Source organism: Cupressus sempervirens, chromosome 11 (genome assembly GCF_028749045.1).
Source record: "Cupressus sempervirens isolate cs-2001-9-10 chromosome 11, ASM2874904v1, whole genome shotgun sequence".
NCBI classification, from domain to species: Eukaryota; Viridiplantae; Streptophyta; class Pinopsida; order Cupressales; family Cupressaceae; genus Cupressus; species Cupressus sempervirens.
Genome location: NC_143128.1, coordinates 511,536,218 through 511,564,073, shown reverse-complemented (window position 1 = coordinate 511,564,073; position 27,856 = coordinate 511,536,218). Strand labels below are relative to the sequence as shown.

The following is a 27,856-nucleotide window of genomic DNA, read 5'->3' as shown; positions in this document are numbered from 1 at the left end:
GTTAGGGCCTATTTGGTGAGGGAATAGGAATATGTATTCCAAAAAATTTGAATTCCTTGTTTGGATGCACCAAAACGGAATTGGAATACAAAGCAAAAATGAAATACATATTCCATTTTTGGCCCAAAAATGGGGTTTTACAATTCCACCAAAATAAGTGGTATTGGAATATGTATTCCTATTCCATTTTTTTTTATTTTAGAAAACATAAATTTTCGGGTCCGTGAATTCCCATCAAATATTAGCTGAACCAAACAGAGAACAGGAATACGTTCTATTCTAGAATATGTATTCCAGAATATGTATTACAAAATACGTATTCCTATTCCGCTCACCAAACAGGTCCTTAAAGTTGTGAAATGTTGTTTCCTTCAACTAAACAAAGGAAACCAAAATCCCCATATAAAATATTTATGCATTTTTTATTCATATTGAGTTGTGAACAAATGTTAGATTTTATTGAATCAAATTGTAAGTCAAATTAGTAATTCTTCATATCCAAATTTTGTGGATCGCCTCCTAAAACTAGTGCTTTTAATTGACAAACATTATTTCTATCTCTGTTTCTATAGAATTCAGTTAAGGTATTTTAAAGGAACCAACCCTCTATAGAGGTTCATCATTATCATAGGCCACCTACTATCTAAAGATGATATCATGTTTCACAAGATAGTTTACACTCAACTAGGGTGCAATCCTTAATGGAATTATATCTAGGATCACTCATCACCTAAAATTAGTGTTGGATAGTCACTTCATATCCTTGCATTGCATGACCCTCTAATAGCTATTCTAATAGCATTTGTTTCCCAAAAAATAATTAAAATTGTAGTTTCACACCAAATCATTAAATAACACTACACATTTTTTATCATTATCCATTTTCCAAGTTACCCCATCAATATAATGTCATTTGCATGTTATCTTCCAATATTTATCAAAACTATAAGGCATAGATTCTTGCATAGAAAGCTCTGTGAAGATTCATCAATAGAGGTGGCTTTTGATTATAATAGTTATAAACATCACAAGAGTAATTTTTTCAAGAAAAATATGTGAAGACTACTAGCATATATCAGTTCCAACCATTTTTGGACTTTAGTTTGATAATGATTTACATATTTTCAATGTGTAAGTCTTTATTCTATTAATAATAGTGATCTTGTTTCACAATTTCACTTATTTCAGCTGCATGTATCTACCTAAGGAATGGTAGTAATTACTAATGCATTTTACTATGGTGTTATCTAATCATATTCACCAATGTGTTAGTTGCTCATGCATTTTACAGTGGTCTAATATACTCATGCAATTCACTAAGTGTTAGTTGTTCGTGCATTTCACCATAATTTTGTATTTCAAAAGGTCTAAATTCAACATTGTACAAGTCATGCATATTGTAATATTTAAGGAATGAGAGGATCAAATCCTATTCTCAAATTTGTTATCTTCTTCATTTTTAGTCTAGCAAGCTTTTATATTTTTCCTTGCTAAAAATGTAATTCATTTTGTATGATTAGCTAAAAAATTCTATATGGTATCAGAGCATAGGTTCAACCAGGAAGAAAAGGTACAAACATTTTATTTTGCAAGTATTGAAGAACATAGAGTTATTAGACATAATAGAATTATTGACCTTTACTATTCTTACTCCATTATTTTTTTTTGAATTGAATTCTTTAGCTTAGAAGCAAAGGCTTGTATTGAATTTTCATGGTGACAAAGCTAGAACAATATTCTGCAATTGAGAAATACAAATGTTTCAATTGTATGAGGATTTTGATCTTTTATGCTTATCTATGTCTCCAAAATTGTTGATTTGTGTCAAAGCATGCACAACTCTAAACTAGGTTGGAACAACATTGGATGCTCCTTTGGTGAAGCAAGATGAGATGTGGGGTCACATCCTTGAAAATGAGCTCAACTCATTAGATCCTAGTAGTTTTGACAATATTCAAAACTTCTTTACAAAGTTTAGAGTCTTATTGCTTCACTTAAATGAATATAAAATTAACAAATCTGTGCTAGAAAATAAATTCATTATTTCTATTTTATCAAAACTAGGCCTAGCAAAATTGTATTTTTCTATATTGCTCACATAGTTAGGCTTAAAACAAGAAAAATTTGGAGGTTTCCCACTCACAGTGCTTCAATTAAGTCTCTGATACATGAGCAGGATAAGCTCATAAGATGGGTACTTTAAAAGGTTCCAAAACTCATGTTTTTATTGTGCATACAAGTGAGAAAAAGTTTTGCAATCTAATCAACAATCCAAACAAACAAGAAGTCAAGTGAGTCTTGCAATTTTTACCATAAGGTAGGACATTTAGCCAACAAGTGTTGGATGAGAATAAATGCTTTAGAGAATTCTAAGCACCAGCATCAAATTTCAATTGTCTTATCATAGGTAGGCCAAAGTCACACTTCTACTGCATGGGCCTTGCCTTCATTTCCTCTATAGTGATATTTGTTTCAATGGATCCAACATGTCTCTTCATTCTAATGCTTCATTGGTTCTATAGTTGATCAACCTTCTTTTTTGGCAACTAGCACTAATATTATCAACCAACATTGTAGTTTTGCATGGCCTAGTAGTGTTATTAGGGTCACGCGTGCTCGTTCATGTATCATTTGCATCATTGATTGGTACAAGTTTTGCAATTGTTTGTCATCTATTCATTCTTTAGGGGCACAACTATGTAGATTATTGTCATTTGCACCTTTAGTTGACATATATTTTGTCTTTGTTTGTCATTTGTGCATTGTTCAAGTAGTGTCATTATGGGCATTCATGTAGATTGCTCCGACCTTTATCTTGGTTTCAAAAGAGTCTCTCCATTCAATATTATGACTATTATCATTTGAAAGACGTCCTCTCTTTTCCTATCATAAAGGATTTATTTCATATCTTGTTGATTTTGATGAGGGTGTTTGTGTATATGAATTCAAACCACTGTTGGACTTTAATTTGGTAGTGATTTACAAATTTACAATGTGTTAGCCCTCATCTTGTTAGTAATTGTGCTCTCATTTCGTGATTTCATCTGCATTTATGTTCTTTAGGATTGGTAGAAACCACTCATACTTTACCGTGTTGTTATCTACTTGTGAATTTCAACAAAGTGATTCTCGTCCAATTCACTGTAATTTCCTATTTCAAAAGGCAGTTCCAACATTGTATAAATCGTGCATTATCATGCATATTGTAATATTTATGGAATGGGAGGTCAAATTTTATTCTCAATTTTTATTATTATCATATGTATTTTTATTTCAGCAAGTTTTACTTTTTCCTTCTTGCTAGATATGTAAATCATTTTGCAAGATTAGCTACAAAATTTGACAAAAAGTCAAGAGGGTTATTAGTTAAAGGCATTTATATGAGTCGAAGATCTAACATACAAGCATGAACTAACCCTCGGTGATTATAGAACTCATGTCACAATTTTCTTGGTGTGTCCATCCTAAAATCATGTTCAATTTTTGGGTAGCAATCTTTTGCTACAATCAATTTATCTTGGCTTCATGGCATGCATTTACTTGATATTTATTATGTTTGCATATTTGTTCAAGTATGTATTTCTAACTTAATGCTTTATGTAAGGTGATTTGTTTATAATTATTACTTTATTACATTTGTTTAAGAGTATTGATTTCTCCATTCCCATAATTATCATTGGAAATATTATTAGTTCCTACCAGAGACCTTGGCAAAGGTAGGATACTATTGCATCTATTAGATATAATTTTTCAATTAAATTAGCCAATAGTATCACATAATTTAAAAAACTAAAGGCAACTTCTAATGTTTACATCTATTTTTCATTTTCTATTATTATATAAATCTCTTTTTTCCTAAATTCTATTGGTCTAAACTAATTTATGTATAGATAAAATTCATATTTTCTCTAACCAAAAAATGCATATTTCTCAGAACTTATAAATCAATCACTATCCACTAACAAGTACCTTCAAATTATCTACATTAATTACAACTTTATTTTCTCCTAAAATATTTCCTATCTAGAAAGTACTATAAAATACTTAAACTATTTATGAAATATATGAGATCCATAATACGATAAGGATGGGCCTCCGAAATAGCAAGCCATTTTTTCATTTTTGATTCAATCTTGAAGTATAAATTAAACTAGAACTTAAATAATTTAATTGAATTCATGTCTTCCTTTTTCTCCAATGCATTAGATATTAACACGTAAGCTCTTGCAATTGGAGAAACATGTAAACTACAAAGAAATTTTAAAACTTAAGATTTCAGCTATTTTTCTTGGATATTTATTGATTTATCTTTTATTTTTAAATTAATCTAATCAATCAATCTAGATAATTAAATCTTTTGAGAAAAAAATCAACTTAAATAAGTAGTTTTTTCAAACTGGATGTATCTTTTATAGATTTTTTTTTATTTATTAAAATAAAATAAAGAATTGTAAGACAAAATTCTTTATAAAATCTTTTATTTTGAAAATAAAACCATTACTACCTTTGTTTCTATTATTTTTAATAATGACATTTCTTTTGGATTAATGTAAAAATGGATTTTAAGGGACCCAATCTCATACAATAATTAACCAAGATAAAGCGTTAAGTTCATAGTATCAGAAAAATAAATAGGTTTTTCAAAGACCTGAAACCTCATATATAAAGCATTATAATACAAAACAAAATCCCAAAGGGGAACACCTTATTGTTGTAAAAGAGACACTCAACCAATACCAACTAGACACTAACCAAAACCAAAAACTAGTACCAAACAACAAACCAAAAGGAACCACAAAACCAAAAAGGAAACTTAAACACCCTTGAACGAGCTCCTTCACTACTTTAGCTAGGTTCTTACCAATGTTAGCCACTTCTTCAATTGATTATTTAGCAGTCAAATCTGAACCAACATCAATAGTTTTCTTAGTGCTATGTATGGTGTGCTTGCTAGGAACCCCACTAAGAGAAACAACCACTGAAGAAACAATCTCATCCACACTTCTCCCTCCCAAGCTAGCAGTAGCAACACATAAGCTGGAAGTAACTGCATTCATGTTTTGCTCATTGTTCTTAACAAGTTGCCTAAGTTTAGCCTCATAGTCCAGGAGCTTACCATTCCAAATTCATTATATTTTTCTTGTCTTTAATAATGACATTTTTGTTTCAATTTTTAAACTTTCTTTTTTTTTTTAAATACTAATATGTCCAAGGGGTTTAGCTTAGTTGGTTGAAGCGATGAGTTCTCATTGTGGAGACCCTAGTTGAATTCTAAATTGTGACTCTTGGCCTTCCAAATATTGTTTTTAGTGTGGTTGCTCAAAAGGAGCTTGAATAAGCTTGTAATTCTCATGTTGTTGCTTGAATGAGCACAAGATTTGTAAACGATTTCAAAATTAATAATAATACTAATATAATATATAACTCTAAAATTATAGTTATGTTTTATTATATTTATGATTTTATATTATGTAGTTTAATATTTTTCATTTAATGAAAGTTATCTAATCTTTCATTTAAAAAATATAATTAAAAAATTTAGCACTTCATTTCCAAAAAAAAACTTAAAAACTAAAAATTATTGTTAATAACTTATTTAAAATGTTCATGTGGAATTAAATATATAGTTAAATAACAATATATTTATATTATTATTAATAAAATGTTATTTAATCTGTTTTTTTTTAAATTCAAATTATTTAATTGTTTATTTGATAAGCTACTTTATATAAAACTATTGTTATTAGTTTTTATATTGAAAGCAAACATCTAAAGGGTCGATCTTTTTCCTATTAACACACTAAAGGATATCTAATGGCTCCTGCCCGTGTTTTTGAAAAATTGCCTCTCGCCCGTGATGCTCCAACTGTAGCCTATGATGGTGTGTGGGAGGCTTGTGATGCGACAGCTGCCTCTGTTGCGGCCAGGCTCCCTATAGCAACTTCCTCTGTCAAGGTTTCTAGGCCCCCTCCTACTATAGTTGTCAATGGATCTGGTGTGGTTGTTCCTATTATGATCGCCTCTCCTACCATTTTTCATGTGGTTGGTGGTCACTCTACTATCTCCTATGCAGATGTGGCGGCTTTTGAAGCAGGTATTGCTTCGGTTACGAGGAAGGGGTCATGCCCGGCTATGACTAGTCGTGAGGCTGTTTCTGTTCCTATTTGTAAGTTGCTTCTGCTTCACCTTGAATCAGACATTGTTGATGAGATTAATACATATGTTGATGATTTCTCTACTATTGCTGCTATCTTTTGTTTTAGGGGTATCTAGCCCTCTCTTGTGGATCTGCATGCTTGGATATCCAAATTTTTGAGAACCAATCATTTCAAATTTAGTTCAAATCTACCCTGTGGCTAAGGGGTTTTTTTATTGTAAAATTTGCTAATGTTGATGATAGGGATTATGTCCTGTGTCGTGGTTTCTCTTGGGAATGACGGTTCCCCCTGATGGCCAAGCCTTGGTATCTGGCTTTCAACCCGACTAAGGAGTCCTTTGATAAGATTCCTCTTTGGGTTCGAATGTCGAATCTTTACCTTCACCTATGGCAGGACTCGATCTTGGAGGCTATGGGGGAAGCCCTTGGGGATTTCTTAATGGTTGATTCGATTTCCTCCAATGTCTTTAGGACAACGTATCTCGCATCCTTGTGGAGATGGATATCTCTGAAGGGCTCCCTGCTATGATAAAGTTGGCTTCTTCAAGTGGTTCGTGGATCCAACTTCTTGATTATGAAGGTATTCCCTTCAGATGTAGGAAGTGTCATAATACTGGTCATCTTGTTGCTTGTTGCTCTTCTAATAAGGTTAAATTGAAGAAATCACCTTTTTGGTAGTTGGGGGTTTCAGATGATTATTATACAATTCAGAAAGTTGCTTCAGTTGTAGATGGGTTGGATAGTTCTTCGCATACTAATATCACTTTGGATGAGGATTTCGTTGATGTCTCCAATGCTGTGCATGGTATCCCTTCTACGGTTTTGACTCAAAGTGTTGTTGATGTTTTGTCTCCTATTGACTTCGTGGTTCCAGACTCTTTGCCTGCTTTGAGTCAAAATTTTGTTGTTGTCCCTTATGCTACTAATTTTGTCCAGAACACTGTTGCTAGCTATTCGGTTGGGGGGTTTCTAGGGGTTAGTCGAGATTGGTAGAAAGTTGTGGGGAAGGTGGAGGATGGTTGGACTAGAGTTAAACGGAAAAAAGGAAAGTCCTCCAAACTCTCGTTTGATATGGCTTTACGCTCTCAAAAGAAAGGACCAAAATGTAAATCTTCATGGTCTATGTGTGACTTTGGTTGTTTGCCCTCATGTTGGGAACATTAGTGTGTCCCACTAGTTAGTTGGGTGGTTCTCCACAATTGTTTTAAGATTCTCATTGTTTTATCTTTCTTGTCCCTTTGTAGAAGGTTTCAGGTCCTTTCAAAACCTATTTTTACTTAATCAAAACACATCTAAAAGGTCACAATAAATAGAATCATATTGTCACCACTTATTAGCATAATACAAAAACTAAATAGTTATCAACTTCAACATATAAATAACTATAAAAAATTTGTGAGTTAAAGATAAACACACCATAACCACATTATAAAAGTGAAGTCCTAATTCTAAATGCACTTTACATCTCTTGTTTGACTTAGAACCCTTAAAATACTTTCTATTTTTTGTCTTATATGTTTTTCTCATAGTAACACAAGGATGTGTCCCCCCTCTTTTTGCCCCATGTCTTGATGCACCGAGTACTTTGGCACTCTATTCCCTCATCCCTAGTGGCACCACTAGATTCCACCACCCCCACTGAAGATGGGAGACATCTCGATGTTAACTATTTGTTGATTTGACTATTTATGTTCAATGTTTGATGTTCTAGTTCAATGGAACATTCAAGTATTTACTATTTCACCCCACTGTCCCCAAACTCTGCCCCTCCCCCTCTCCTACCATCCCAAAAGCTTGTCCCCCTGTTTCATTGTCCCCGTCTCTTTAGAAAATTGCCCACTCTTGGGTCTCTGTTATCCATTCCTTATTTAATCCTAGTCCCATGGGCATCATATTTTGCAGACAATGTTAGAAAAATGATTTAATTTTTTCCTCATTCATTATGTTGCAAAGTGAAATATAATTTGACCTGCAAAGGCTTTAAGGAAGATGTCCATAGCACATTGATGAAAGGTGCTCCATAAACTCATAGCAGAAAGAAAGAAACAACAAAAAATGTGAGAACAAGATATGGACTTCTTATTTGTGCTGCAAATACGATATTACAGAATTCACAAGTACAATATGCTAACCGACATGGATGCCTTCATTACAATAATCTGCAAAACAAGTTGCGAACTATCACCCAAGGTTGTCCTAGACAATATTCAGGTCTTTCTTAAATAGACAATTTTATGTCGCCGAGGAAGGTTCTAGACAATGAAACTTAATACCTAGGGCCGACAGACTCTAAACAATACATATAGAGTTGGCCAAATATATCTTTGACAATTATTTTATATATTTCAGGTAGCACAACTTCGGAAGGTCATAACTCTTGAGTAGTTGCTATGATTAGCTATTATAACCACTTTTTGAAAACACCAACTATTAATCTACAGCCAAGGAACGACACGCACTCTCTTCCGTCGAGTTTTTGAATATCATTCAAGCACTCTAAGGCCTCCAACAGTGAGCCTGAAGCTTTTTCTGCAAATTTTTCCACCGAAAATCAACAATAACTTCTCTGATACTTAAGCTAGAGCAATGAGATTTTTATGGTAGACTTATAACTCTATAGTGAACCTTCATATAAAAAATGAGAATGTTTCGAGCTTATATGACAAACTTACTAAAAATAGCAAATTCTCATAAATAGTAACTACCCTGTCTACTAGTCTTAAATAGAAAGGAGTGAAATAAAAATATTTTTGGGTGATGCAAGATTGCTCTTACATCCAAGATGCTTCTGCATCACACATACTCCAATGGAGTTTTCAAGGATTGAACTATTTGGAGTTTGTACAAAGTTCTTGTTTCTCAATGCACATATTAGAATTATCAATACAAGGATAAAAAATAACTGAAAGCAAAAGGAAATCCAAAATATTAAATGTCTCTAGAATTCAGATCAAATTAAATTCAATACTAAGTCATGGATTCGTTGAATTTCATCCATTTAGTTTGAATTTTAGCAAATTTTTACCTTTTCCAAACTTCATCTAAATTTTATGATATATAATATAATATTGTTATTTATAATAATATTATATTATTTCAAAATAATAAAATAATTTAGTTTAATTATTTAGCAATATCAAATCATTTTTGACGAATTTTGTGGATATATTACCTATATTTAAAAATTAAATAAATTTATATAAGTTAAAACTTAATGTCGATTTTTTTCCGAATTTTTATCATTTGAACTCGAACCTTGCGACTTAGATTCAATATAAACAGAATATGATACAATTTTCCATTAGAAATATATAGAAATATAACTGACAATTTACATTCACAATTATAACTTTTTAGTACCTTCAACAGGGTTTGAAAATTATTAGACTCAAACTTTTCGCATTTTACTTTGTTTGCTGAAAGCTCATTTATGGAACCAATACCTATGCCATAAGTCTCCATATTTAGTTAAAAATATGGTAGACTATTTGCAGTGTCACGATACATTGTGCCTCCAGGCTCCAAGTATCCCATTTTTTTCCAGATTGTGCAAAAAAGGAAGAGGAAATAGAGAAAATTGTGTTATTCAATAAATGGAAAATGCCCATAATGGATACATCATACAAATTCTGCCCTAGGAAAAGGCGGGTATTTTTGAAAGAAACAGATTCTCAACATCCTCAAAGAATTACATAATATACAGTGGGCAACAAAAATACAAATCAACTTTGTAACTGGCAGAAAGTAATGCACAGTTGACACCCTTGGAACTGCAAGCGAGAATAATAATGTCCCTGAAACGAAAAGCATTAACCAGATATGTCAGTTAACAAGTTTGCACCTACAGTGGTGGTTGCACTTACAGCGGAAGCTTCACTTGCAGTTGGGGTTTCAGCCACAGTTGGAGTCATATCCGCCATTGGAGTTGAAACCACAGCCACCATTGGGGCTCCAGCCACAGTTGATGGCATAGCCAGTGCTGGGTCAATAACAACTGTTGAGGCCACAGTCACAGATGGGACCGTAATTAGAGTTGGAGCCGCAGTTATAGGTGGAGTCCCATTACCACTTGAAGTCACATTAGCAAGAGGAATCCCATTCACATTTGGAGCTGGAGCTGCTTCCAACAGCAATGGTTTAGTTACTTGTTGACCACTTTGGATGGTCGCAACAGGCTTTGCAGTGGTTGGTATATTTATTGATGAAGCCAACATTCCGGGTGGAACTATTTCAATCGGCGGATGTTTCTTAACATGAATCAAGTTCTCCAATGTTGGTTCTTTTTCTAAACCAGCAAGAATTGCATTTGTGGAGTCTGCCAATCTATTTTTCCTTGAAACATTCTCAAGCTCTTTCTGTAAAGCCTTGTTCCACAATTGCAGCAAGTTCTTCAAGGATGGACGACCATGGGCCTGCACGGTGATGAGGAAAATTTTGCTTTAACATAACTTCAGTTGCAAGGTAAAGAAATACTATTAGATAGTTCCATATGGAAAATACAAGCTGCAAGGGAAAACATAACAATGATGATCAGAACTATCACACTTATGATGCTTGGAAGTACACATACATGAGCATGCAGCACTGCTTCTGCATACATTCCAGTCTCCTGCCAAGCCTTTTCCATAAGGGCGTTATCACCTAACAGTGCAGCTGAAAATGCTGCCTCTCGACCATAACCCGATGTAATCATATTGTTTATCAAGACCTGAGACAAATATCACAAGTTTACATCAGAGAGTTATAGTTGGTACCCTTACCCAAAAATACTTTCGACAACTTATGCTTTAACTTCTTATTTAATGTAAAAGAACAAATCACGGTGTTGTGACTCAACTAATTTGTACCATACGGTGCACAATAACATAACGTAAGGTGAACTGCGGTGCTGTCAGTCTTTGTTACATGCCCATAAGAGAAAAAAAACAATGAATGACTGATGTCTGTCTTATGATTTACAAATTCAATATGCTTAATCCCTAAAGGATGTCTTTGAAATATGATGATTCTATTGCCAAAGCTGTTTCAAAAAGAAATAAATATGTCCAACAACATTTGAACTAAAAGTTACATACAGAGATCACTGGAAAAGGTATATACCAACTAATACACAAAACATAATGCACCCTGGACTGATTACTTTCAGAAAGATAGCAAAGGACCAAGTTTTAACTTTTAGATTGACTACACGATGCTCATGGTCCACTTGTTTAATTATATTATAATACATCAAAATATTAACATATAAAAGATATTACTCAACTTAACCACATATTTCTACAAACAAAAGGTCAATGTTATAACCCAAGTATTTCATGAACTATTTGTATGTTACGTGACTATGGATTTGATAAGAACCTACGGTGCAGATTGCAAGTTAATGATAAAATCACAGATACAACGTATGAAAGCCAGCTGGGACATGATTCTAAGAGCCAAATATCCTCAGTTTATGGCATTCCTACTCACTTTTTACCCTAGAGTGCCTATTGCAAGTTAATGCTAAAATCACAGATGGGACAAATGAAAGCCAGCTGAGACATGATTTTAAGAGCCATATATCATCAGTTTATGGCATTCCCACTCGCCTTTTACCCTAACACAAGAAAGCATGGCCAGAAGCCACCTACTTTAAAATCACCCTAAGCTGTAGTCAATGAGGGTGGCATGTTGACCAACAAGATAAAAGTAGCAGAGGAAAGTTCTGAAGCTACAAATAATTGAACCTGGCAAGAGCAAGCATGATCCTTATGGAATGGATCTCATGCCCAAGGTAAGTGTTAGTGTGGTCCTCCTCTAACAAAGCTCACATCATACCAACATACTAAAAAAAACTATTCGCAAGTAATTAAGCAGCCAAGCAGTGATCCAAACATCTAATGAGCCAGAACAGTATAGATAGATCATGGAACAAAGAATGTCTTTGGAAGAGCTGGGTCACCAAGATGTTCATCTATAATTCTGAAATCATCTATAAAATGAGATGGAGAATCTTGAGGCAGACAAATTTCACACAACCCAATGATAAGTCTCTCTCTTAAATGGTCTGTCATGGAGCTAAATTGAGCAGAAACAGTACAGCTAAAACGGAAATAGGACACAATATAACCAAGCAACTCAACTAAAACTTATATGATAGTCAGATAGCAAACAACAATTTTTCATGGACAGGAAATTCTATACGGTCCAAGGAGAGTGTATACTTATGTTGAAAGTTGAAACTTACAGTTGAGAAGATGGATCTTTTCAAAATTGTGTGCTTCCTTTAAGTTCCTCAATACTTAGCACAGAGCGCAAGTTTCCCAGGAAGAAGGAAGTGCAACATACAACATAAAGCTACCCCTTCTTTTCAGAAGAAGACCAATCTCATTGTTCTATTGCAACCAAGAGAATGGAACAATACTAAAAAAATATAAATAAACTATAGTTGTTTTGTGGAAGCTGATTCAAGGTCCACCTAGACTCTAAATACACACTATAACTTATCGCAAGAGTTCATACTACAGAATTGACCGATTGAAAAACAGGCTATTATGTTCTGAATCTTTTATGACGAAATTGTTTCAATTATTTTTTATTCAAGAAAAAATCATATGATTAGAGGATTTTACATACCGATAAGCGTGTCAATTCACCATGATTTGCAAGTCTCAGCGACAGCCCTCGCAATTCATGTGGCTGTAATGCTCCCTTGACACGACCTGCAGCTGCAAGTCTTTTCAGAGCTTCATTGGCAATATCAACTTGAGCAGTTGCATCTGCAGCATCAATAAGGTCCAGAAACTCCTTTGCATATTTAACAATTCCTTGTACAGCATCAGCGGTAAATTCCTGTTTAGCTGCTAAGCTTAGAATTCCAGTACTATCTGTAATGGGATTCAAATCTTGCTCAATGCTTCTGCTGTTGCTCATTGTAAGAAGGCACTGAAGTGCTCTTTTAAGATCATTGCTCTTCATGGCTAAGTCAAATTCTAACCTGCAAAATAGTCAAAAGCGTTCCTTTGTCACAACAATCCAAAGTGCAAGAATTATATCAGCTAATTCTTAAGACTGAAAATTACATCAACAGAAGAAGAACTAGCCAAACATGTCTTTCAAGTACTGGGCACATCTTTTTCCACGTTTATTAAAGGATACAAGATTGTCAATAGCACTCAGTTTAAAATCAACTTCACACCTTTTAGATATCCCGGGTAGATGAAGGGCCTCAGTTGCATAACCCATTCCCAGCATAAACTGTGCCAAATCATCATGATGCTCTCTGCCAAGTCTAGTTGCCCTGAAATTTGTAAACACAAAGTGCACAGAAATGGATGACATCTCCTAAAAAGCAGGTACAAGAACTTGAATCTGCAGCATAGCATTCCAAAACAATAATCTGGTCCATAAAACTTACCATTTCACAGCACTAACAGCATCTCCATATGCTGCAAGGCAGCGACAACGAATCCCAGGATGGCTCAGACCAATAGCATGGGCACTCATATATCTGGATTGCAAGGAATGCACAATTGAAGGAAAATAAGCTATTACTGAATTTTGAGAAAATATGCGCACTTCAAGATGATATAACAAAGAATGCCAAGCCAGAAATACATTAAAACCTTTTCTAAAAATTAATTCTAGGAAACAGACAGCAGGAGACAATAGATTTACATCTACATGACTCATTTGGAATACTTGCCCTTCTTATAGATAAAAATATATATCCTCCCACATGTAACAACTAGCAAAAAGGAATAGAGCAATCCAGCAAATTGATGCTTTCACATATGCAGAGACTTTTAACTAAATTGATGGTTTCATCACATAGACTTCAAGATTGGATATTCACTTGGCCCAGTGTGCTCTCTTTGTACTAAATCTCCGGAAATACTAAGCACTCAATCTTGAGATTCATATGATACAATCATAAAGGCAATATCCCCTCTTAAGATTAACTTGGGGATTGAAGAAGATCCAACAATGCTAAAAACAAGAGAACTCATGGTATAGTTCACATTTGCAGTTTGTATCAATTGCGGCCCGAGGGATTTGTAAGATACAGTGAGTACTAAGACTTCAAGGCAAGCAAGTTATTAGCTAGATCACTTCTAGTTCTAAGTAGTGATCTCAGTTGTTTCTCCCAATTTCTAGTTGTTACTGGAACATTGGAAACATAAATACTGGTTAAATATCAAGAAAGACCACTTGTTAGTTGTTACCTAGGCATATCTGTTCCTAAAGGATCTTCTGAATAAGAAGAGAGAATTTTCCTTTCATTTAAGTTTGGCAGAGTTGCTAGGAAGACATCACAAATAACAAAATGGACAGTGTTCTAAACAGATGTCTTATTTCTTCATTGTTCTTATATATCTCACTTCTTGCACCATTTCACATCAGTTTTCTAGGTATTGTTTCTTCTTTCAACAGATATTTCTCTCACCGTGATATAAACATGAGCATCCGTTAATGTTTCTCTGTAATTAATTAGCATTGAGGATATTTACACAATCATTATTATAATCATATAAAAAGCAAATCAGGTCATCATAGGGCTTATAATTATCTACGTAGACCTTGCCTAGGTAGCAGCTGAGGCATAATTAGGCATATATAGGACCTAGTAGATAATTTGTATCATGTGGAGCATTGTGTTATTAGTGGAGAATATTAAAGGCGACATCTTGATGTAGAGAAGGAGGTTGCCCACTTGAAGCATTGGGTGGTGTTGTGAGGTTTTCACTGTTCACACCATCACCCTATTGCTTATCGGGACCCCCTCTATTTGCATTAGCTGTAGAAGTAGACAATTTTAGGGTCTTACATAGCAACAGTTTCAAGACTTCAGGCCTCAGTAGACATTTGATGAAGTCAGAGAAGTGAAAGAAAGATCAAAATCAGCAAGTCCTAAGGCAATCTGGTGGGTAGCTAGACATAGTGTAGAGGCCAAGACTTCAGTAGTGAGGTCAACTAGATTAAGAGAAGCTAGTGAGAGGCAAAGTCCACCTTCAACACAAGTGACAAACACCTTCAACCCCAACTAAAGATTTTGATTGCAGCTGAGCCGATCAGTGATAGCAAAGGGACGGGATTGGCTAAATTACTTGAACACATTAAGAGCTGGTGGAATTCCTCCCATCTTAGGAATTCTGCCTTATGAAATTCCCTTAGTTACTGGATTTGTGCCCAAGAGGCCGGATTTGGATTCAGATCCGACCTGGATTCATGCCAGGATTCGTCCGGATTTGGGCAGGATCCTTGTTTTGGACTGCAGATCCATCTGGATCCGCAGACTGCGAATCTGGACGAGTCCTCAGTCCAAAACAAGGATCCTGCATGAATCTGTCATGAACCCACATGAATCCGTCATGAATCCCCAAAGACCCACAGGCCAAACATAGAATATATATATATATAGTCTCACGAATCCCTATAGGGAAATAAAGAATCCCAAATCCATGAATCTGATTAACGTGCTAGAATTGATTGGTATCTCAAATCAGTAACTAATGAAATTCCTCAAAGTCGGAAATTCCCACCCTTGTTAAAGACAAGTTCCTAGGTGCAGTTAAACCTCCAAGTTGTGTGGTGGAAGAATATGTTATCAAAGGGCCAAAACAATGAGAGTATGAAGGTCTGAGGGATAAGGAAGATTTGAGATTGGTTAAGGCAGGTTGGAATTCCTCTGATCAGAGAAATTACACCTTGAAATTCCTCCCTCAAAAAATGCTACCCAGCAAGAGGTCATAGAGGTTGTTTAAAATTGAAATATCTAAAATAGGAGAGTAAGAATTGAGCATAAAAGTGCTGAATGATGGAGTTGGGGGCGGGGGGAGGGGGTTGTCAAAGAAAATTCATAAGCAACAACTATGGTTGGAATTCCTTTGATTAGAGGAATTCCACCCACTAAATTCCTCGAATTAAACTACTCTGCCTATGGATCCTAGGCTCCCTCTGTAATAATGATCACCCAAGAGGCAAAGTGACTGAAAACGAAGGTAGGAGGTGAGGAAAATGAACCGAAAGAGAGCATGAAAAGGGATGGCAGAAATACTCTAATCTCAGGTATTCTGGCCATCAACATTATTCCTCAAAACTTGAAATTTCTGCCCCTTATAAGATGATCAAAATCAGATGAAATTTGAAAGAAAAAAAGTGATTGCCAACAAATCACATTATTTCACTGAGCATCCATGATTGAAGGGAGCCTTGAAGTCAAATCATGATCTTACATTGCAAGCTTAGCATGAGACATGGCCTAATATCAAGAGAGGATTGAATATTTGGTGTTTCACTCCAAACATTGAGCATTTGATTACACCTGTTGTAGTGGAATAAAACTCACATCAACAAAAATTGGGACTAGAAGGGGGGGGCACAAACAGAGTTCATTCATGAAAATATCAACAAGAGTGAGCTTTCAAGTTATGTTTTAGATGTGAGAGATCTCAAAGGAGAGAAATTCAAAAGAAAAAGTGAATCTGAAAACAAATCAGAAAAAGGTGAAAAAGAGAAATCCAAGAAAATAACGGTTTCTCAATGGATAGGCAGGCTGATGTTCTTCCAATTTGGTTTGATTCCAGCAAGTGATTGCATCTACTAGGATTGTCTCAACTCGCAGCATCAGCGCAGTGTAGGATACATGGCATCATTGGGCATGAGAAGATGCATAGTTTGGTGTTCCTTTTGAGAGTGGAGTTGGCATTACAAGGAAGGATTATTTTCCAAAGTTGTATATGCCTATGGTACTTGTCAAGTCAGAATCTAAGATCCATGAGTTTAAAAGGAAGATTCACAATGCACTAAGAAGTTGATATGCAGGAAATGCTTGTTGCAGTATGCATGACCTCTCACATTCTGCATCCACTTTCCCATATTGTCAGGATACCCTCGACCTAATCAAGTTTCAAATGGGTTGGTATGAGGAAGGTGGAATTCAACACTCAGGTAGGACATCAAATGAAGGTGGTAGTCATCACTCAAGTTGAGAACCAAAGGTGAAGAAGAATGTGTTGCAACAAGGTAGCATGGCTGAGTTTCATGATCATGTTAATCAAGTGGACATTTTTATACCTTATACCACAAGGAGAAATGTTGACAAGGAAATCCAAGAGGAAATGGATGTCATCCAAGGTAGGGGAAAGATAGCAAGTAAAGAAAGATACTTAGAAACACTTGAGGAACTACAAGAAGATCATCACAAGTTAGACAAAGTTATCCATGGTGGAAATTCCTCTCATACTAAAAATACGAATTTTTGAAGACAAATTGTGAGCAATATCAAATATCCTTGGGGAGGAAGACAATCAGATGGATGAGTTGAACAAGGAATTGAAAGTTATCATAACTGAATCAGAGTACAGAGGGAAATTTGATAAAGAACTCAAGGACATCATCTCTACTATGTTCTTTGAGGTGTTGCTAAATGATATTATGAAGGAAATACAAATTGAGGCATTGTCGAAAGCATTCCAAGATAAGAAAGTTATTGCAAGTGGCATGAATCACCATCAGCTCCGACCTCCAGACACTTTGCCACTTGAGATTGAATTTGATGAATTTGAGGAGATGTTTGGTGATTCTCTTGTCAATAGAGAAGATGCCATGCTTGGTGAGGTTTAACATGAAGAATTGCAAGTTGTTCCTATAGAAGTATCTACATGCATCCCCGGGGGATTAAAGATGAAGAACAATTTGGGTTAGTGCTACAGTTGGATATTATTGTATTTGATCAACGGGGGGAGATATTTGAGGGGGAGATCATCGAGTCCTTGATTTTTGAAAATACTCATAACAATGCATGGTTAATGTTGTACAAAGACAAGCCTCCAAATGCAATATTCTAAGGGCTTGGTTTCAAGACAGATCCTCCCTTGATTGGACGAGTTTGAAGATGATAACACTAGGAGAATTCACCACCAACTATGACCTCCTGAAGCTATGTGATGATCAACGAGGATTTCAACACGGCTTTCCATTTGAAGAAAATCGAGTTGTTTCTTTCCTTGGTTCCACTCGAAAATAAATTGAAAGCTATTATTTCGGTTATAAAGGTTAGGAAAGAAGATTTGCATTTGGATTGCTCGTAGACCATATGAATTACCTAAATTATTGATCTTACATGACATATTTTCCTAAATTCAAGTGTGAGGTGATAAAAAAAACTTCAAGTAGAAGGATGAATTCGCAAATTGAGAATTGTCACCCAAGCCTAGTTGCTATTAAACATTTTGAAAAACCATGTTAGATCAAGTGTATATATCGGTCTTGTGAATGTCATCCATTTAAGAGTCTTGTACATAGTAAGAGTAGGTTTGTCTCGAAGCACTTGGTTCAAGGGGGTTAGAATAGGTTTCCTTTTTGTCGATTAGTTGTCTTGGGATCCAAGAAGTTAATTTTCCTTGAGTCAATTGACTTAAGATTTTTAGTGGCTCAACTAGTTGTCTAGTTTGCTTTAGAGGGTTAGTTGTAGGTTTGCCTTGAGTCCTTTGACCCAAGTAGTTTGCTTTAGTTGCTTGGTTTTGTTTTGTTTTGTTGTCTTCTTTGCTTAGTTTAAGGGATATCAATTTGTGAAAAGGGTTAGGTCTACTTTGGTTGGTTAGTTTGAGGTATCTCAATTAGTGAGAAGGGTGAGGTCTGCTTTGGTTAGTTTAAGGGATCTTAATTTCTGAGAAGGGTGAGGTGCCATACCATACACTTTGGTGTTCTCCCAATGGATTTGTAGGCTCGTTTCTTAGGTATCTCTTTATGAGGTTCCTATGAATTTGGAGATTGGATTCTGGATAGCCCTATCTTGCGAAAAGGATTTTTCCTAAATATGGATTGAAACGTAGTTGTGTTTTGAGCACCCAAGCCTTTCAACTACAACATTCTACTCACTTAATTGCAATGAATCCTCTAGATGTTCTTTAAGTGAAGTTAAGATTAGTTAAAATCATACACCTACTTCAATGCCAATGTGGTTGTCCAAACCCTCTACAAGATTCAATGCTTGTAAGTCAAACAAAAGATTGAAAAGAAAAGAAAAATGCAAAAGAAAAAAGAAGCCAAAAATGAAAAAAAAAAGTCATTTGGCTTTGGGTTTTGAAATATTTTTACCAGTGTTGAAATATTTTTACCGGTGTTACTAAATAAAAATCAGTGAAGGTAGAGCAATATGCATGGTGAACCACAATGATAACCTCGTAAAGGCTATGAATGTATCACTAGCAGCAAGGCTCTATCCAGGATGCTTTTGGTTTAAAAATACCAAATAGCTCAGTCCAATGGAACCAAGAAGCTTTCTAGGTTATTATCAATTAGGGAATGAATCAATTGCACACACGAGTAATCAAGGATAAAGGCTCTTACATCAATTTGTAGTTTCTTCCATTTTGAGTGCGTCTCCTAGTTGTCTAACAGGTGAAAATATAAGTGATCAAAGGTTCTTGGTTTCAAGCGAGTTTCATCCTTGAAATGCTTAGGAACATTTCTTTCTTTGGGTGGGTCCTAGATGTAAGGTTTTCACATGATCGTCCCATAACTAATGCGAACCGAAAAAGTTCAAGTCAAATTGATATCTATTGAATGAACAGTATAAGACTTATTGTGATAACATGCATATCACATCATAAAATTGAGTGGAAGTCCACAATAAGGACCCTTGGGGTTGTTTCATTTGAGCACACAATTTGTATACATTGTTTAGCATATAAGCATCCTTATTCAAGAGAGATGGAATTGTGTTATTCCATCGTGGAATACTAAGTATTTGATTTTGTATATTGTAGTGGAACAAAACTCACATCAATAGTTCTATGTCCTTTGAATTGTCAAAATTTGAAAATGTTGCCAAACAATTGTGTGAAACTAGTATAACAATGACAATGTTGTGCGTCATAAAAAACAATGTTACTCAAAGATGCATCCCTTGGCTTATTTTACCCATCCTAGAAATGGGCATGTCCAAGAAACTCGGAGTCACCTTGGGGACTTCTCCTAGCTGTCCCTTAGTATTAATGTTTGAGTTCTGCATATTTTGTTTGACTTTGACTCTCAGGTGAATTCTCAATTCAAATTATTTAACACACGTGATATATGTTCAGGGTCTATAATGTATATAAGCATACTTTATCCATGTTTTCATATGAATATATACAATTTCCCTATATATTTTAAAATTTTACTACTTTTTATATAATCATGCCCACAATCCCCTACATGGCAAAAAAAATCTGTCATAGAAATCCATTTTCCTGTCCACGATCCCATTCCTCCTTTTGTCCTTTTTCTTTCCCTTTCATCACCTTTTGATCTCCCTTTTAATTTTAAAATGACTGTAAAAAATCTGCCTTAAGCTCCAATAAGTCACTTCAAAATATTTTACACGTGGCTTAATTTTCTCTAATGTCCCAAAATGGGGACATTACATAAATATGCATTGTCGTGATTATCATATGTGGGATTGAATTCATCGGGATAAAATTTCCCCATACTTCTTAACATTCTTTTCACAATATTGTAGAATCTCTCCATAAAAAACATTTTTCCTTATTATCATTTAGGCATGCATCCACAACGGAATTCCATGTAGCTCTTTTGTTGCAGCCAAGTCCTTTTTCTCATGTTCAAAATCCGTTGATTGACAACTTTAGGCCATCTATTTGCCTCCATCTAGTCATTGTTTTTAAAACTAAGAGATGAGCCATAGCAATTGCTTCAGTAATGGAGGTGTGCATTTCTTTAAAAAAATTCTGAATAAATTGAAGCTTTGAGTTCGAATTTTCTTATGAAGGTGCATGTTTCTATTTTTATCTACTCAAATATACCTAGATCGTACATTTTGTTCAATAACTTACTTTTAGGAACTTAATCAAAAGCTTTCTCGATTTCTGGGAAACAATAATAAGCTTCCTTTTCTTCATTACATTTTCAGTGATATGGCTCAAAGTATTGGCATGATCTATTGTTGGATGTTTCAATTCGATACATGATTGTCATCTTGCCCTTTTCTTCTACCCCAACGTTGATTTTACACTCAAACATGCTTCCCAACAGATTTGCAAACAGGGGATTGATCATGATGATCCACTGGTCAGAGTGATTGCTTACATTTCCAATCTTGAATAGGTGTACTGCTAGACTGATGGTCCAATCTTTTGGAAATCCATGTTAAATTATGTTGAACCTTTTCTTGATGTGAGGCACAGATGAATTGTTCTGATAGGAAGCCAACCTCACATCATTACGATCATCTGTTCTACAGAAGGCCTATGGCTAGTGATGAAGACAACGTATGGCCTAAATTACCATGTACCGCCTTTATCAAAGTGCCTAATATCTCTTGCCGTTACAAGTCTAACTAAAGATCAGAAGATCAAGAAGCAAACTAGGGATAAAGTACATGCCAGAACAATGAAAAAATCAGTTTGTTGCTCTTTAGAGCCTTCTGACCGGCTGATTTATTACCACTTGCCAATTCCCATATTCTTCCAAAGCATCAAAGTAGTAGATCAAACACCACAACTAACTATAAAATCTAAACTATTACACATAAAGTGCTCAGAATAGTCTTAGTCTTGTTACAATGCTCTGAGTTCCATTAGAACTATGACATACACAAACAAAAACCTAATATATGCTTGCATTCAGAAACCTTAAGAATCATGACCATTACAGTGGCTAGAAAGATAAATAAATAAAAGCAGAGAAAGGTGAACAAAATGGTGATTGATAGATCTGCTATCATTAATGGATTAGAATGGGAGACGATCTGCAGGTTGTACTAAATATGTATCCTGACTTCTGCTAAGAGTAATTAAGAGAGTACTGAATTCTAACCTGTCAACAAGCCAGAGGACACCATCCCTAACACCAACAATGACAAGTGGTCCAACAGGGCGTTTCTGCTCCGGAGGAAACCGACTGACAGCCACAGAAACACCTCCTCCAGCAACAGCCACTTCATTTACTCTCCGTTCTTCCATCTCTCGGGGCATTCCACCATCTTCTCCATCAGCTTTTGATTGTTTTGGCATACTCATGAATGGAGGCACAGATGGACCATTTTGATAAGAAGCCAATCTCACTACCTGCAACAAACAAAAGTATCAGGCAATCAACTTTTAGTGAGAATAAAGCATTAAAAACACACATATTGGAAACTTTCCTCGAGATCAGATTTTAAGTAAAGCTACAAACCCGAAATCGCTAAACTCTCCAAAGCCTTCAGCTTGATCTAGAGCTTGAGTGTCATATTCACATCATTTTCTATTAATAATTATCCAGCAATAAACATGAATGGAATAAAGAACTAAGCAGAGCATCATTACATTACAAAAGGATCCAAGCACATTCCTATACATTAAAAAAATAAAAGTTTTATTACCACTATATTCTTGATAGCCTACTTTAGATTTACTCTGCCAGTCCCTCTAAGATTTAATATGTTTAAACTGATGCCAGAAGACAAAGCCAATCCTATTATAAGGATTTGTTTTGTTTTTTTCATTTCAACCACACACATCTTGTGTCCTGTCACATTTAAAATAAACCAGTGCCATTCCTGTAGTTGCAGAGAAAGTGAAATGATAACTCCATGTTAGCAAAGGAGAAGAAGGCTCCCTAAATAGAGAATACAAGATTATCTTTCCATAACAGAAACAATCAAAAACAGAAACATGCTGAACAGAAACTTCCTAAAACTAGCTAAAGACGGAATACATAAAAGGAAGTTTGTAAATATCAACTAAGGATGACCATTATAACAATATTCTAATATTAGTTAATATCCTCCCTTAATGGTCATCCATCCAACTATCCTAAAAACGACTTGACATAATCTGCAGGTCATTTGACCAAAAATACATAGAAAGACGCTATCCCCTTCGCTTTAAAATGCTCTACAACATAAGTGTGCTAGTAAGACACTCCTTGGTTCAACAGAAAGTCGAGTTATCACCAAGATTACGACAATCTGTCAACCACAATCTTTCCAACCTGATGTCGGGTAACAAAGCTATCCCTCACTTTATCCAGAGACACCAAGATCAGCTTCACAAAACTTCAGAATTCTGAAAAAGAATAATTTTGCCAAAATCATCAAAAGCAGCAACAAGCGCAGTTTTGTATAAAATCATCAAAAATATTTGCAGAAAAACACCATTCACTCTAGAAACCCGAAGTGCAACTCAAAGCAGTCTGCAAGAAATCACAACTTTATTATAAAAAAATCGTCAAAACATTTTGTTCAATATGGAGAGCTACAATTTGTGAAAGATCATCAAAAACCTTCATAAGCCACCTGTATCATGACCCTTAAATAGGCTGAAGCAAGAAAAGTAAGAATAGAAGAGTTATAATGTCCATGAAGCAAAAGATAGACTGTGTGAGAACAGACCACACTAATTTTGCATCATAAAGTGCCGACCTTTTGACATTTAGTTTGATAATAAGCTCTCTTGTTCTCGTCACCCAATCTTTATTCAATATATCTTGAAAAGAAGTTGCTCTTAAATTACTTTCAATTTCCAGAACATCTGTTGTGCACAAGATACAAACCCTCTCTTCCCAATCTTCTTTTGGCCAATTCTACCTCCTCCTTTCACACTTCAAATGAGAATCTTAGAGCTTCAAGGGAGACTGGCCCCTAGATAGTCCCTTTTCTGATGCTCCTTGTTGGGATTAAATTCTTCAAGGTAATACTTCTTTCTCCCAACTGTCTTTGCCCACATAACCTTCCGAAAGTTTTCCAGAACAAAAGTCTTAATAACTTTACTATTATTAGGACAATTACTCGATTGAATATGCCACTTAATCATCCAACTACAATTTTGCCTCATCCAAATCTTTAGTTTTAACTTTTTCAGACAAGACATTTAAATACAACACTAAGCCAGCAACTTGTTTCGATATGCTCAGCTTTTATTGAATATCTTAAAAGATGCACATTGTTGATGTCTTTGATAATAACTGCACCTATTTCAGCTAGAAGGATTTTGCAGGCAACCAAAGCTTTTACTTTGAATTTGATTGTATCGAAAGTACTACGAACCTAAATATCACATTACTCACACCCATAAAACATGGCCAAAACTGTCAATAGTTTATATATAATTATTAAAAGTAAGAGTGACTTCTTTTCAAGCTATATTGAATAAAGATTGGGTGATGAGACTAGGAGAGCTAATTATCGAAACTACAAAAATTCCCATAGCTCTATTGTCTACATCTATTTTAAAAGGCAAAAAGTGCTTTCCACCCACAATTGTCGGAAATACTTTCCTTAGCAACCTCAAAACTATACAAAGACCAACACTATATTCTTTCCCAGACATCGTTGGTGCTCCTGTTGTTGCTTGTCTTATTGGTTGTATGCTTTCACTCCCTTGGTCCCTTTTGGTGGGCTCTTGTTGGACATTGATATTTTTATCTTATCTTCTCTAAGAAATACTTCCATTAGAAAGCTCCTCCACTCATCAACTCCAAAGTCAATGTTGGCACTAACTTTTCACTTTGAGTGTATTATGAGCAATGAAGAGCTCGGGCATTTCACAAATAGTAATATTCACTCCAAATCTATATTCATTAGACATCTAAAGATGAAATGATTCTATACCTATGGCTCAAAATTACAAAATCAATTTGGCACTAAATGGTTAAAAAAAACCACCAATACATTGTTTGTCTAGATATACATACATACACCTATTGGACTTGTATAAGTCTGGTACAACTGCAACCTATATATAGGTACACACCAAATACATCCCTATTATATTATCCCCTTTTTTATCCTCAGATTTTACAAACTATTTCAATATTCAATTTTTCCAAGTGCATCCTTTTCGGTTTTAATATTCCTCTATATACTTTGTCATAAGAAAAGATGTGTCTTTTCATTTCATTAATTTTATTTGATTATTATTTATTAACATTATTATGTTTATGTTTATATTATTATGTTATTATTTATTAATATTAATAATATTATTATTAATATGAGTATATAAATGTAGAGCAAATTATATATACTTCAATTTATATATTACAATTCTCAATTTAATCATTATCTAATATTATTTTTATTCTTTTATATGATAATATTTAATTATTATTTGATTCATTCTCATACTTTAATACTATTATTATAATGTAATATATTATATGATTATAATTTTATAATTTTATCATTATTTATATTATATTATTATTTTATATTATTTTTCATTTATATTCTAATTATATAAATCTTAATTTGACGGATATATCACAATCCTCTCTCAAATTTGAGTCCTCAAGCAAGGATTATTTATAAATAACTTTTCTCGTAGAGCCAACACATGAGCATCTAATTTGATGCAAGAAGACGTAAGCGATTCATCGAGTATACATCTTAATGCATGAAAATGTGAAGCATACATGAAGTAAACACAGAAGTGCATGAAGACACGAAGTAGACACGTGAATGAATGAAACATGAAGCATACACAATGTAGACACATAATACATGCATTCTTGATTAATGCCTTCCAATTCACAATTTGTAATGAGTTAGGGTTAAGAAAATGATTTACAAAATTTACTTCTTCAATATGCTTTTGATTATGAATCCTGCAACCACAAGTAATATTAGTGCAAACTATATATATAAATATATAAGTCAATCCCATACTAAGCCCAAGGGCGTAAGTTTGCCCCCCTTGGCCTCGGTGGCAGGAGTTAAGCATCCACACAACATGGCCTGCTTAGTAGGATACTTGTTTTTGCTTCCCTATACATTCAAGATGCTTGTTTTGTTTTTGTCTTATTATTATACTAGCCTCTCCCCCCATCCTTGCGTATCTTCAACTTTTCCTTTGTTTATCTTTGTTTTATAAGTCATTGCATGTAAATAGGTAGAAATCTACTAACCATTTGTTATTTCCTTCGATTTCCTTCGATTTTCTATCTATATAATGCTTGCCTCTTATCGCATTATCTCCCATATTATTTATGTTTGCATGTTGTATATTTTGTCATCTCTTGTGTCATCATATTTGTTTGTGTACTATCCCATGGTCAGTATTACATAGGATTGTCTTCCAAATACAATGTCCCTTATTATAATGCTGAATTCACTGTTGACTCAGCCCCTTAGTTGCCGATTCGTGAAACGAATCTGATTCGAGCACGCGAATCGGATCCGTGGATTCAGGAATTTTTTTTTTTTCCAATAATGATTCGTAGAGGATTCGTGTATATATATATATATATATATATATATATAACTAAGAGAAATTATTTCATAGTATGAATCTATGATTCTAGTATGCATCTATGAATCTAGTATACTTGATAATTGATCTATTTTCATGATTATAAAGAAAATCAAAACATTCACATTCATGATTTTATGTTTTCGTAATTTATCAATAATTATTACATGCATTCATTCTTTGTATTTAGAAATCAAGATCAAAGCTTTATTTTACGAATATTATCATCATTTTTATTTATTGTCAATTTTACATAGGCAAAGGTGATGGGTACACATTTGAAGAAGTTGAAAAATGTCATTTTTTTCTTTTCTAATTACATTTTGCCTATATCCTAGGAAACAGTAATGAGAATGTGAAATTGCAAACATTTATGGATAGAAAATCTATGGAACTTAACATCACTTTCAGCACAGAAGATTTTTCTTTGGGTGCTGAAATTTTTTATTTTGAATATATTTTTGTTTGCCTTGCTAATATCTAGGGTGAGACCCTAAGATAATGGCTACACCTTAAGAATATTAGGGTAGAGCTGGGGAACTGTGTCATCCATCTAGTGGCACACCTTACTCTAAACAGTTTGCAACACTCATCTCATGTTATGTATGTAATCAAACAACTTCATTGGCCTATGGCTACCAGCCTTTGGGTGGATAGGAGACCTCTCCCAAATCCTATCCATAGTCATAGGAGGCAAAAGAGATTGAGACAGACATACCTGAGATATGACCCATATGAAAATTCTTAAAAGCAAGTTCATCCTTGGAACCTACCAAATCCTGCAACATAGATTTTGTGTTCATCTTTTGAAATTTTCAGACATAAAATTAATAGAGGAAGCTTTCTCATACAGTTTTCTCAATTTTCAGACATAGAGTTTCAACTTTCAACCCAAGTTTTGCACCAACAGCTAACTGCAACTGGGTTCACAACAAGATTACTGAGATCCATCTTGTAACCAGAACTACACAGCAAAAAGATACAAGGAAATACAATGATATAATCAGCATTGTTCCACCTTTAACCCTCAGGTTGGTTTCCTTTGGGTTCTATTCCCGACCTTGTATTGCCATGGATTCGTGCTGGATCCTCAGGATTCATGCTTGGATCCTTGAGGATACGAGCAGGATCCTTGATTCTGCCTGTGGATCCATCAGGATCCTTGGGCCACGGATCCTAACGGATCCACAGGCAAGATCATGGACCCTGCCCGAATCCTCACGGATCCACGTGCGAATCCGGATCCGGATCAGACCCGAATCCGGATCCAAGGTCTAATTCACGAATCCGGTAACTAATCTCAGCCCATTATCCTCCACCTACCACCAACCCTTATTATGGTCTCTCTTTGTGTCTTACCTTAGGTTTTGATCTTATTTGTATACATTATTGGTTGTGGGTCGCAACCTATCCACTCGATGGTTAAAGGCAATGATTGATTTGTTATCATTGGTCATTGTTTCGCACCATCAACTTGAGTTAA

The 27,856-nt window shown here is 34.8% G+C and overlaps 1 protein-coding gene across 1 annotated transcript in view; it reads right to left on the bottom strand.

The window, feature by feature from the left end:
* Nucleotides 1-9,725: 9,725 nt before the first annotated feature.
* The window catches only part of LOC149530601 (Transducin/WD40 repeat-like superfamily protein), a 190,479-nt gene continuing 172,348 nt past the window's right edge, over nucleotides 9,726-27,856 (bottom strand). The window contains exons 16-21 of the mRNA XM_089809563.1: nucleotides 21,959-22,209; nucleotides 13,554-13,646; nucleotides 13,335-13,436; nucleotides 12,773-13,133; nucleotides 10,728-10,865; nucleotides 9,726-10,569 (exon numbers count right to left, since the gene is read on the bottom strand). Of these exons, the coding sequence (XP_089665689.1) occupies nucleotides 9,967-10,569; nucleotides 10,728-10,865; nucleotides 12,773-13,133; nucleotides 13,335-13,436; nucleotides 13,554-13,646; nucleotides 21,959-22,209 (1,548 nt within the window). The 3' untranslated portion in view covers nucleotides 9,726-9,966. The remainder of the gene's footprint in view (nucleotides 10,570-10,727; nucleotides 10,866-12,772; nucleotides 13,134-13,334; nucleotides 13,437-13,553; nucleotides 13,647-21,958; nucleotides 22,210-27,856) is intronic.